Source organism: Macrobrachium nipponense, chromosome 17 (genome assembly GCF_015104395.2).
Source record: "Macrobrachium nipponense isolate FS-2020 chromosome 17, ASM1510439v2, whole genome shotgun sequence".
In the NCBI taxonomy this organism is placed as follows: domain Eukaryota; kingdom Metazoa; phylum Arthropoda; class Malacostraca; order Decapoda; family Palaemonidae; genus Macrobrachium; species Macrobrachium nipponense.
Genome location: NC_087210.1, coordinates 56,155,043 through 56,167,850, shown reverse-complemented (window position 1 = coordinate 56,167,850; position 12,808 = coordinate 56,155,043). Strand labels below are relative to the sequence as shown.

General features: G+C 43.6%; 1 protein-coding gene across 2 annotated transcripts in view; it reads left to right on the top strand.

Moving 5' to 3' along the window:
- LOC135196248 (soluble calcium-activated nucleotidase 1-like) overlaps positions 1 to 12,808 on the top strand; it is a 188,735-nt gene that overhangs the window by 62,474 nt on the left and 113,453 nt on the right. For both annotated transcript variants that reach the window (XM_064222933.1, XM_064222932.1), the window contains 2 exons: positions 1,517 to 1,692; positions 2,073 to 2,248. In XM_064222933.1, the coding sequence (XP_064079003.1) occupies positions 1,564 to 1,692; positions 2,073 to 2,248 (305 nt within the window). In that variant the 5' untranslated portion in view covers positions 1,517 to 1,563. The remainder of the gene's footprint in view (positions 1 to 1,516; positions 1,693 to 2,072; positions 2,249 to 12,808) is intronic.

Here is a 12,808-nt window from a genome sequence, read left to right as displayed (position 1 = left end):
CGGTGTTCCGTAAAAGACCAGACTTGCCCATGTCGAAGAAACGCATGGCGTTATTTTTAAGGAGTCTTTCTAAGAGGCTCATTCGTCATGTTTGAACAAAGATTTGAAACCTTTTAAAGTAAATGCTCACGAGGTGAGGGCGCGGCCTCGGAAGCATTTCAACAGAGCATGACACTCAGTAATATCCTGAGTGCCACGTTTGAGCGAAGCAAATCTGTGTTCGCTTCACACTCCCGACGGGATGTGAAGACGACATATGAGATCTGCGAGTCGCTAGGACCATACATATCCGTAGAAATATTATTGGAGGCAGGAAGCAGCACGAATCCTATCCTATAGAAAAGGGATAGGTGTGCTTTTAACTTTGAAGGGTTGGTCGCTTGAGGCGCTTTCCCTTTCGTTAGCCTAGAAGTTATGGGACTAACTTCGATAGGTTAGGTCAGGTGGTGGTTTTAGCTTCGTTTCCTCACAGTATGGTCAATATGGTCTAGTCACATTGTGGTCACGCTCCCGTTGACAGATCATCTAGAGCGCACCAACTACACAGGTCACTACCTTGTTGGCAACTCTAGTAAAGCAAAAGCAGACTTCGGTGACAGTAATCAAGAAGTCAGCTATGCTAACAGGTAAGGAATCAAGATGTCAATCATCTGCACTTGAGGTGTTTCCTAATCCTTCTATTTGTTCCCTTGGCCCCCTTCCCAACCTCCAATGGGGGGATTCAGCTATATATATATCGACAGGTAAGTTTCATGAACAAAATGTTATTGTTATGATACAATAAAGTTTGTTCATACTTACCTGGCAGATATATATAATTAAAGTACCCACCCACCTCCCCTCAGTGGGAGGGCAGTGGTATGAAAAATCTGAATAGAAAATGGGAATGATTCCTGATATCCGCCTCCCAGCGGCGGGAATGGGTACTAACCACCTGGCCGCCCACTGCGTGTGCCGGGAGTTTTGAAATTCTGTCGGACTTCGGAGAATACAGCTATATATATATCTGCCAGGTAAGTATGAACAAACTTTATTGTATCATAACAATAACATTTTTGTACATACTTACCTGGCAGATATATACGATTGATGGCCCGCCCAGCCTCCCCTCAGGAGACAGGTGGAAGAAAATAACCTGACAAGAAAGGGGGACTGGTTCTTACACCCGCCTCCCAGCGGTGGGTAAGGTAGATCACCTGACCTACCTGTAGCGTGTGCCGCGAGTTTTGAATTTTCTGTCGTGACGTCAGAGACCTAAGCTAAGTATATATCTGCCAGGTAAGTATGTACAAAACTTTATTGTATACTAACAATATCATTTTAAAATACTATTCTTTTTTGAAAAAAATACACTTTTAAAGGCCAAGGATATTTTTTGAGAATGTTTTTAAAAAAATTTTGTTTCATGAAACTTTTCGGGGTATTAGACCATTATTAATTTGATGATTGACATTTTATGGAGAGACCTCTCATCACAAAATTTATGTAGTATATGGAATTTCTTCTTTTTCAACAGGTAGCGTGTAAGGCTGTTTTAAATCCCTAAGCAAGCCTTGAATATACATGGTCTTCATGTCATCAGAATTAAATGCAAATATGCTGGATAGCAGTAAAGTATTAGATATGAGACAAGCTGTATTTAGTCGCGCACCTCTCTCTTATAGAGTTGGAAATTCTACACTACATGTTCAGGTACTGTACAGAGAAATTTGTTACAACTGTCTTTGGTTATCATGTTTGCTTGTTTTTCAAAACATGGGAAGTTATGAGCCAGTGCAACCTACAGTACTATTGACAGTTGGCTTAATTTTTATTGGGAGGAGTTAGCATTAGTTACTGGTTATTTATACATAAAATATAGTAATTAACTGTTAGGTTGAAGTGCTTGAGATTAATGCACTGCAATTATGGGTGGTTGTTCTAACTGTCAGCTAGTACTATGCACAGGTTACTTGATTTCATTTTGAATTTAGTACTTTACTGTGTTACAGGTTAAGTTCTTTATACTATTTGGAAGGCTGAATTTTATGGGTTTAATACTTAACATTATTCCATTTACTTTCTGTTTTCAGACAAAATTTGTCACCTTTGTGGCTGTAGTGGGATTAATATCTTTATTAGTGCTGTTTATTATCATGCCAACTTCAAGGATGAGCACGAGTAATTTAACCAATGATCTCTTTGGGCATGGAGAAGAACACGGCCATGGACATCATCATCAACGAAATTGGTTCACATATTACAACAGGTGAGGGGAAAATATTAGTGTTGTTGAACAAATGGGAAACAGAGGGATGAGAACCCTGTTGTGGTTGGTAGATAGTAAGCCATAGAAATAGAACATGTCTGTTACTATGGGACACAATGGACTGTGATGTTGGGATTAAGAGGGCACTAAGGGAAAGAGTAACTGCAACTTAGATGAAATGTAGAAATTGCTAGACTAAAGATTACGTAATTAAAAGTATTCCTATGGTAGAGAGACCAAAGAGGTGGTGCATAGATAGTAAGGTATGTACTGCAGTAAGTGGTAGAAACATGGACAATGACAAAGAATGAATGAGATTTAATAATTTTTTACTAAACAGTGAATGACCAGGAAACTATGGAAAAAGGTTAGATGAAGACCCACACCTAATGAGAATTAAAGAGAACAGGACAGAGGAAAGGGAAGAGAACTCGCTCTAAACAGGACAGAGGAAAGGGAAGAGAACTCGCTCTAAACTTGTGAAATTAAAAGCTAACATAAATCCCCCTTAATGGTAAGGGGATATTACACAAAATATGAAATTTGTCACAGTACTAAAGCGAGTGAGGATTTTATTTTATATAATTTATGTTCCTTGTGGTATGAGAATGTTGTGCATACATAAATACAGTACTACTGTACAAGCCAAGGAGGAACATATAGAAAGCTAAGTGGTGTTTGCACGTAGGTAGGTGTAATTGGCTGCAGCAATTTTGCACATTCAGAGTTTGACCCATTGATTTGGAAAGTGTTTTCCACTCCCCTCAAGTCCTTTACTCAAGTAGTACCTTTATTTTTCCCTAATATTCTCTCTTTTAGTGTACATATTCAAGAGTATTAGTTAACAGCCCATACATCATGAAATGGTCTTACCCTGGGCAAAAGCAGACGTGAAAATAAAAGCTCATCAATTCAAGGAGAGAAAAGTCACTGTTTATTGTCTGTCAACCCCCACATCTTGACAGGAAACCAGTACGTACTCCTTCAGCTGCACACCTTCCTCTTCTGTTGTGCTGCTTTCTCTTGAGGACTTGACCATCTTTGCAGTTTGTCACATAACATTAAGTGCCATTTTTATATAAATAGCTTACCAATTAATTACTTAGTTAACAGCTTCCTACCTATGGCAGCCTAAAAATTCAAAATTTGCAGTAGTGCTAGCATTTGTTTAGGTTTAGGTAACATGCCCCAGCCACTTCTAGAGGCTATGAGGAACAACTAGGCAGAGAGTTTTAATTAGTTTTCTGCTGGCTCGCAACTAGTACTTCATTGTTTTTTGGGATGGTTTTCCAGAGTTTTGATCAAGGACTCTACTCTTGTTGTAGTGATCAAAGAATAGATAGTTGGTTAGCTCTGGTTAACTTCACGGATGTCTGGCGTTTGTTATTGGTACATAGCTGCTTTTGTTCTGACATCCGACAACCTTCTTGCTGTCAGTCTTGTTATGGTGAGTAGTCTGCTGCCCTTGCTTCCTTCCATTATTTTAATTCCTATATTTATGTATCATCCTTTTTTTTTTCCCAAAGTTGCTTTTCATTAAATTTCCGCTCACAGCATTAAGTGCCATTTTTATATAAGTAACTTACTAAGTAATTACAGAGTTAAGAGTTTCCTACCTATGACAGCCTAAAAATTTTTAATACATTTTTAATAAACATTTTATACAGAAAGGCTTTAAAGCTTAAAAATTTACATAATATATTAAACTTAAACACTTTTGTAGGGTTTTGCAGTGTTTGTGGAGGATTGGCAAATGTTCATGCTATTTTGAAGAACTTGCGTATGATTATTAATTAGGTTCCAATGAAAAGTTCTCGCTATTGTGAATTCACGTAAGTTCGGGGTATTACTGTAGAGCTAGCATTTGTTTAGGTGCAGGTAAGGCGGCCGCCCACTTTCAGGGGCTCTTATTAACAATGAGACAGAGACCTTCACTTCTTTTTCTGCCGGCTCCTGACTTATTGGTGGTCTACAGCAGCCTACCTCGTTGTTTTTTGGATTGTTTTCCAGAGTTGTGGTGAAGAACTCTACTCTTATTGTAGAGATCAAAGATTAATTAGTTGTTAGCTCTGGTTAACTTAATTAACTTAAGGATGTCTGACTCTAGCTCGTCGAGCGTTAAGTTTTGCATTTAAGGTTGCAAGACTTAAGTTAGCAAAATCTTGCTATGATTCTCATACAAACTGTGTCAAATGTCAGGTACAGGATTGTAATGAGGATATGAATTATTTAGAATAAATAAAAAGACAGGGACAATAAGCACTGGAAGGTCTTTAGGTCCCATCAAGGAAAAATGGGTGAAGACAGGAAAAGGAAAGCGGCTATTAGAGCCATGAATAGGGCTAGCTTAGAGCCTGTGCAAGTTGCAGATTTGGTAGAAAATAGTGTTGTCTCCTCACCTTAGATTCCTGTATCGTCTCTGATCCTTAGCCCTTCTGCTTCTATGCCATTTACTCTTATTCCAGGTTCCCATTGCCAGCCTCAACTCTAGGTTCTTTCAGAAATTCAGGTATTTAGCAAATGCATTGATGAAATTGGATTCCGCTCTTAAGGCCTTGATGGAAAAAGTCGATGTACAAGGTCCCTGTCCCACTCCCCTGCACTGGGAAGAAGACATGCTATGGAAGAATGGTAATGGCAATTTAAATTTGATGACGTCAGGAGAGAGAGAGAGAGCAAAATTGTTTGGGAGTGGTTTGATGGTGGGTATAAGCGTGTGACTGTTATGGCGATCGCCGAGTATATCGGTGGCGGGCATCTGTTACGTGAGTCAGGAGAGGTGAGGGAGTCTGTGATCAGAGCTTGTGGTGGAGTCAGTTTTTTGGCAGCAGTCTTAAATATTATTGATGGTCAGTTATTTTGTGTGTTTTGAAGTTGTTCTTTGAAATATTATTGATGTATGTTTGAACATTGTTGTGCCTGTGTTTTTTGGTTTGTTGCCCTGTGAGTTCTGTTATGTTGTGGATGAGTTGTTGGAGTTGTGAGTTGAGTGTTGTTGTGGTTCCTTGATGATGTAGGTGGTATGTTGATTTGTCGTGTTATGGTTTTTTGGTGTCGATATTGATTATTTGTGAAGTGGTCTTTTCTTATATAGTCATTGAATTGTTGTGTGGTTGTTGTCCTTGTTTTGTTCTTTGTGCATTGTGTTAAGATGGCTAGCCTAGCCTAGCTATATCCAGTAGACAGCACAGCAGCTCCTTGCCCTGAATACGTCAAGTATATGGTGAGTACAAGTGTTTTGTGAGTTTTAGTTTTACAGCTAGTATTTCCGCCACAATATTGGCGCCCAACATGGGGCTGCTGGTGTGGCAGCTGTAGGACGGTTGGTGTGGTGGGTTATATGATTGGTGAAGGAAAATGAATATGGGAGGTATAACGGAAGTAGAGGCTTAAGGAGGAGTTGAGGTTGAAGAGAGAAGTGAGAGGACAATTGGAAGTAGAGAATGAGAGGTTGAGGTTAGCATCTGATGAGCTGAGGAGCGAGTGAGAAGAAATGAGAGGAATACTAAGGAGTGCGAAAGTGGAAATGAAAGAAGAGGTGAAACGAGTGGAAGAGAGAATGGTTGAGAAAATGGATGAAAAATTCGGAGTAATGATAAATGCAGTGCAGGAGGTGATGAAGGGATTCATGGGAGAGGGAGCAGTAGGAGGGAGGCCTGGGTCTTGTGATGGGCCAGGGGCAATTAAGAAAGTGAAAGAACAAGTGGATGAGAGTACGAGTGACGAAGGTGATTTGGTTGTGATAAGTAAGGGAAAGAAGGGGAAGACACAGGATAAGGACAAGAATAAGAAGGGGCTGAGCAAATGAAGAAGACTAAGGAAAAGAAGGCTAGTAAGGATGATGGACAGGATGAGGCTAGGACTGAATACATTTGGGAAAGGGCTGAGAGTGATTTAGATAGGGGTGAGTGGAGACAGGTAAGTAGAAAGAAGGGTAAGAAGAGTGTAATCAAGAGCATGGATGTTAGTATGGAAGTTGATTCATTGTATTCGGAAGAGGTTAAGAGGAATCAGAATGGAAGTAGTGAAAGTGAGAGTAAGAGTGAGCAGGAAGTACGATAGGCTGTGTATATGAGAGAGGTATCCCGATGTGCACAATACGAGGAATATGGTAGTAGGGATATAGGGGACTTTTTTTAAAGAATATGAGAAGTATGGTGTGGCTAACAAGAGAATTGGGTAACTTCTTGACAGGATTTTTGTTGATTATGTATGGGGTAATGATGAGTGTAGGGAATGTGTAGTATGAGAGTGTGAAAGCCAGGATCATGGAACAGGCGAAGAGGATTAAGAGTAGCGTTAGGTATAGGAGAAAACATGATTTTGAAGAGGCAAGAATGAATGTTGATGAGTTGTCGTCAGTGTATGTGTGCAGGTTGGAAATAATTAGGTAGGAAAGAGTTTGGGGACGAAGGGATAAATGAGTGTATAGAGTTAGTGAGGAAGTTGTTGGCAACAGTGCCTGAGTGTGTGTATGAGTTTGTAAATCTGAAACGTAAGAAGAAAATGCAATGAATGAATGAAAGGTTAACTTGGAACAACATTTTCATACAATCAACTTACCTGTCAGATATATACATAGCTAAGACTCCGTCGTCCCCGACAGAAATTCAAATTTCGCGCCACTCGCTACAGGTAGGTCAGGTGATCTACCGGCCTGCCCTGGGCGGCAGGACTAGGACCATCCCCGTTTTCTATCATATTTTCTCTGTCGCCGGTGGTATCAACATTGTTGCTATTACCTCCTGACTTAGATTCTTATTTCATCCTTTGATCATCGTTTATCGGCTTTTTGGTGACGTATCTGGATCGTGTTTTTGGCATTCGCTTCTGTGGACTGTTTTTGGAATTGCTTTTTGGATTTTTCTCAGTATGTCTGATTCAAATGTGAGTGTGAGAATGTGTGTGAATGTAGGCTGCAGGGTGAGGATACCGAAAGCTTCGGTTGATCCTCACACTGTATGTCGTAAATGAAGGGGGTTTCAGTGTTCTGCTACTAATACTTGTCATGAATGCGAAGGATTAAATGCAGAAGAGTGGAAGACTTTAACTTCTTATTTGAAGAAGTTAGAGAGGGATAGGGTTAGACGTCTGAAAGGTGTGAGTTCAAGGCCTATTGAGCCTTTTATTGATACTTATTCTAATCCTAATGATTTAGATTCTCACTTATGTGTCTAATTCACAAAGTGTACTTTCGGAATCGGCCTCGGAAATCGCCGATCTGAAAGCTACTATTCGAGACATGAAGTCCAAAATGGCGGACTTACAAGGTAAGGCTAGTGAAAGTGAGCATTACAGTGAAGTGAGTTCTCCCAGTGTTGTGGAGGGGGCGTTTGATCGTCCCTGCGACGCTCCCAGGCCTAGACCTCTTCCAAGCTCCCATGCCCAGAGGAGAAGGAAAGTCGAAAGCCTTAAGGAGGTCGTGGGGAATCCCCAACGGTCAGACGTCCCTTCAGCAAGCTCTGTTTCGTGGCAGGCTGCTCAAGGGCGCTTTAGAAAAAGCGTCCTTCGTGAGTGTTTCTCATCCTCTCCCTCTCCCTCACCTAAACGAGGGTGGAAGGAGTCGGATTTATCGAGGCCTCTGAAACGGCATTTGATAGAACCCGAAATTGATTCGAGCCCAGCCCAGAGCGTTTCTCAGATGACGCTCCTCTTCTATTAAGAAGGCGAAGGTGGCGTCAGCGTCACACGACGAGGACGCAGAAGAACCCTTTCCTACTTCTCCCCCGATTGATGACGAAAGGCGTCATGCAGTTGACGTGGGAGAAGCTTCAAGGAAGATTATCATGGCAGTACAAGAACAACTGGCCTCTTTGGTGGGAGTTTTAGCGCCTCGTAGGAAGGACGTTGCGCTTCCAATCAAGAAGTCTCGTCCCCTCTCCCCTGCTAAGCGAGAAGCGTCATGCAAACGTGAAGCTTCTAAACATATCGCAGAAGCTTCGGGTTCGAGAGCGAGATCGGGAGCTTACGGAAGACACGTAACGCCAGAGAGACGTGAGACGTCTTTTAGGCATGAAGCGTCTTTGAAAGCTGATGGTAGACGCGAAGCTACAACCAATATTTTGGCGCCAGTTAGGACGCCTTTTGAGAGCGGAGCGTCTTCCAGGCGCGAGGCGTCATCCGGACGTCAGCAGCCACGTAAGCGGGAGGCGTCAGCCAGGACGCTTGGCGGACGAGAAGCGTCATCCAAGCGGGAAGCGTCTTCTATTTATGGAGAGAAGCCTGAGCTTTTGGCGCCTTCCAGGGCTATTAAAGCGGGGAAGAGGAAGGAATATCATTCCCTTAGCCCCTCTCCTATTAGGAGTTTGTCTCCTCCAGAGGAAGAACGTACGGAGTTGGGAGCGGAGACTCATTTAGATCCCGAGTTAGAATTAAACTCGGACGAAGAATATCAAGGAAGAGAAGGACTGTCGAACTATAAAGTTTTGACTGCCTTGCTTCTAGAGGAGTATGGAGACGACTTAACTCCTGCCGCTCCTCCTTCTCCGCGCGCTCTGTTTTCGAGTGCTAAGACGAAGAAGTCTTCGTCTTTTCTCAGAATGAAGCCCGCCATTTCAATGAAGAGGGCTCTGCAGTCCTTAGACTCTTGGATGAAGTCTAAGAAGGACTTAGTCAGAACGGTCTTCTGCATGCCTCCAGCGAGACTAGCTGGTAAAAGAGGCATTTGGTATCAGACGGGAGAGAATATGGGTATTGCTCTTCCGTCTACGTCAGAAGCGGACTTTTCGACCTTAGTTGACGCTTCACGTCGACAAGGTCTGAACTCGGCACGTATTACGTGGGGCATTTCTGAACTGGACCATCTCCTCAAGGGACTCTTTCATGTATTGGAAGTTTTCAACTTCTTAGATTGGTCCCTTGGGGTGATGTCCCAAGAAAGCCCATGATTCTGAAGGAATCGAACCAAGAAGTCCTTTTGTGCATATTGTCTTGTATAGACAAAGCGGTGCAGGATGGCTCGTTTGAGATCTCCTCTTTGTTTGGAGCAGGTCTTCTAAAAAAGAGGACGGTATATAGTGCCTTTTTAACCAAGGCAGTCTCCCACGCTCAGAGGGCAGCGCTGCTGTATTCGCCTTTGTCGGACTTTTTGTTCCCTTCTCAGTTGGTGAAGGACATTTCTCGTTCATTAACTGAGAAGGCGACTCAGGACCTTCTGACGCAGTCAGCAAGGAAGAAGAAGACTGCTTCTACACCTGACAAGAAAGGACCTAGTACATCGGTTCAGCCCTTTCGAGGTGGCCCTACCTCCAGACCTCCCGCAAGAAGGAAGGCTCCTGAGAAGAGAGGTAGGTCTGCCTTTCGTCCCTTTAAAAAGGGAAAGTGATGCTTCTCTCCTCCAAGCACCAGTAGGTGCCAGGCTCCTGGGATTTGTGGAGGCCTGGACACTTATAAACGCAGCACGCGTCATCGTTGTCTGTAATAAGGAAGGGATATCGTATCCCTTTCCTGAACACTCCTCCCCTAACGTCAATACCACGGGAACTAACAGCCAAGTACAAGGATCCTGTGCTGAGGGATACTCTTCGATCGATGGTGGAACAAATGTGGGACAAGAGAGCGATAGAACTAGTACTGGATCAAAACTCCCCGGGGTTTTTACAATCGCCTTTTTCTGGTTGCGAAGGCCTCGGGAGGCTGGAGACCAGTACTAGACGTCAGCTCTCTGAACAAATTTGTTCGGAAGGAGAAGTTCTCGATGGAGACTTCTGCCTCAGTCCTTGCGTCATTGCGACAAGGAGATTGGATGGTGTCTCTAGATCTCCAGGACGCCTATTTTCACGTCCCGATCCACCCTTCATCGAAGAAGTACCTCCGTTTCATGACGGGGGGAAGGATCTTTCAGTTCAGAGCCTTGTGTTTCGGCCTGTCCACAGCTCCTCAGGTCTTCACAAGCCTGATGAAAAATGTGGCGAGGTTTCTTCACCTCAAAGGAGTAAATATCTCTCTGTATCTGGACGACTGGCTCATCAGGGCCAGATCAGAGAGACAGTGCTTGGAGGACCTGACGTTAACTTTAGATCTGATCAAAGCGTTAGGATTGCTCGTGAACCTCGAGAAGTCGCAGCTGACCCCCAGACAGAACTTAGTCTATCTGGGGATTCAGATGGATTCTCGGGGTTTTCGAGTATTTCCTTCGCAAGAGAGAATCGCAAAAGGTTTGCAGATAGTCTCTCCTCTCTTCTTAAGGAAGGAACAGACGTCGGCGAGGGAATGGTTGAGCCTTCTAGGGACCCTTTCCTCGCTCGAACAGTTCTTCCCTCTAGGAAGAACTTCATTTACGTCCGCTTCAATTCTTCCTCAAGAAGTCTTGGAGTTGGAAAACTGGACAACGTTCCGGACGCCTTTCCCATTCCAGTGGAGATAAGACCGCACCTGGAATGGTGGTTGCCCCCTCTGGAAGAGAACAAAGGGATCTCTCTAAGGACCCAGAACCCAGACCTAGTGTTGTACTCCGACGCGTCGGAGAAAGGTTGGGGAGCAACATTAGGCTCGAAGGAGGTGTCAGGCACCTGGGAACCAGCGCAGGTGTCTTGGCACATAAACTGCAAAGAGCTCTTCGCCGTGCATCTGGCTTTGAAGAGTCTAGAACCTCTGGTGTCGAAACAAAGTAGTGCAAGTAAACGTGGACAACACCACCGCACTTGCCTACATTCGAAAACAGGGAGGGACTCGCTCCTCGTTCCTTTACGAACTGACGAGAGACCTTTTGCTTTGGACGTCTCACAGGAACATCTCCCTTCTGACAAGGTTCGTTCAGGGAGTAAAGAATGTGAGGGCGGACAGACTCAGCAGGAGGAACCAGGTCCTTCATACAGAGTGGACCCTACACGAGGAGGTGTGTCAAGATCTCTGGTCGCTGTGGGGGACACCTCATGTGGATCTCTTCGCCACATTCATCTCCAAAAGGCTGGCAGTCTTTTGCTCGGTCGTGGAAGACCCAAGAGCTCTTATGGTAGACGCCTTCCTGCTAGATTGGTCTCGCGTAGACGTCTATGCTTTTCCTCCATTCAAAATCCTGGGACTAGTACTAAAAAAGTTGGTGGCGTCAAAGGAGACGAGGATGACCATGATAGCCCCCTTTTGGCCGGCCCAAGATTGGTTCACGGAGGTGGTAGAGTGGATCGTAGACTTTCCAAGATCCCTACCAAGAAGGATGGATCTTCTCAGACAGCCACACTTCAAGAGGTATCATCAAAACCTCCCCGCTCTCGCTCTGACTGCCTTTCGACTATCGAAAAGACTCGTCAGAGCGAGAGGGTTTTTCTCGCGAAGTTGCAAGCGCGATCGCGAGAGCACGCAGAACCTCCACTACAAAAGTATATCAGTCGAAGTGGGAGGTTTTTAGAAGGTGGTGTAGAACTAAGAAGTTGTCCTCCTCCACTACCTCTATAGCGGAAATTGCTGATTTCCTTCTATTCCTGAGAGAGCAATCTCATCTAGCTGTATCCACAATAAAGGGATACAGAAGTATGCTCTCGGCAGTCTTCAGGAATAGAGGATTAGATCTGGCAGATAATAAAGATCTCCACGATCTCATAAGGTCCTTTGAGACTTCAAAGTCGAAGGAACGGTCGGTCCCCCTCCGAACTGGAACCTAGACGTGGTTCTCAGTTTCTTTCATCTGAAAGATTCGAACCTCCTCATCTGGCTTCATTTCGAGACATCACCAGAAAATGCCTATTCCTATTATCTTTAGCTACGGCAAAGAGAGTTAGTGAATTACATGCTCTGCAAGATAAAGTAGGTTTCAAGGGAGACTCAGCTATTTGCTCGTTTAAGACCCTGTTTTTAGCTAAGAATGCGAATCCCTCGAATCCTTGGCCTAAGTCATTCGAAGTCAAAGGCATATCGAGTCTCGTAGGAAGAGAAGCAGAAAGATCTCTATGCCCTGTAAGAGCTCTAAAGTTCTACATTCAGAGAAAGCATCAGATGGGAGGCTTCTAGACAAGGTCTTTGGTGCGCGGTAAAAGACCCCACAAAGACTGATGTCCAAGAATGCTCTGGCATTCTTTGTGAGGAACGTCATTACAGACGCGATAAGGTCTGTTCTGACGAACAGTTACGACTGTTGAAAGTTAAAGCTCATGAAGTGAGAGCAGTAGCGACGTCTCTCTCGTTTCATAAGAATATGTCGCCTTAAAAAAACATCATAGATACGAACATGTTTTGGAGATGCAAACTCAGTATTTTAGCATCTCATTACTTGAAAGACGTTCGTGTGACATATGAGAAGTGTTTTTCTCTGGGTCCTTTCGTATCAGCGGATACGATTCTGGGTACGGGAGCCGACACCAATCCTTAAAAGTATATACTTTTCTTTCTTTTGGATATGGACTGGAGTCTCGCTCGAACAATGGAGGACTTGGTTTAGCACGGGCGCCGTCTATGTTGTTCAGTAAGAGAATCTTGTCATATCTAATTAGATGAGTATAATTTTTTTTTTTTAGAAATTATGTATGTGTGCGTAGTGGTTTTTGAGTTACGGTTGTTGTGAAGAGTTCGGGGATAACTCGGAACAATCCTTAGTTCTAACATATGGTTAGGATCAGGTGGTCGGGA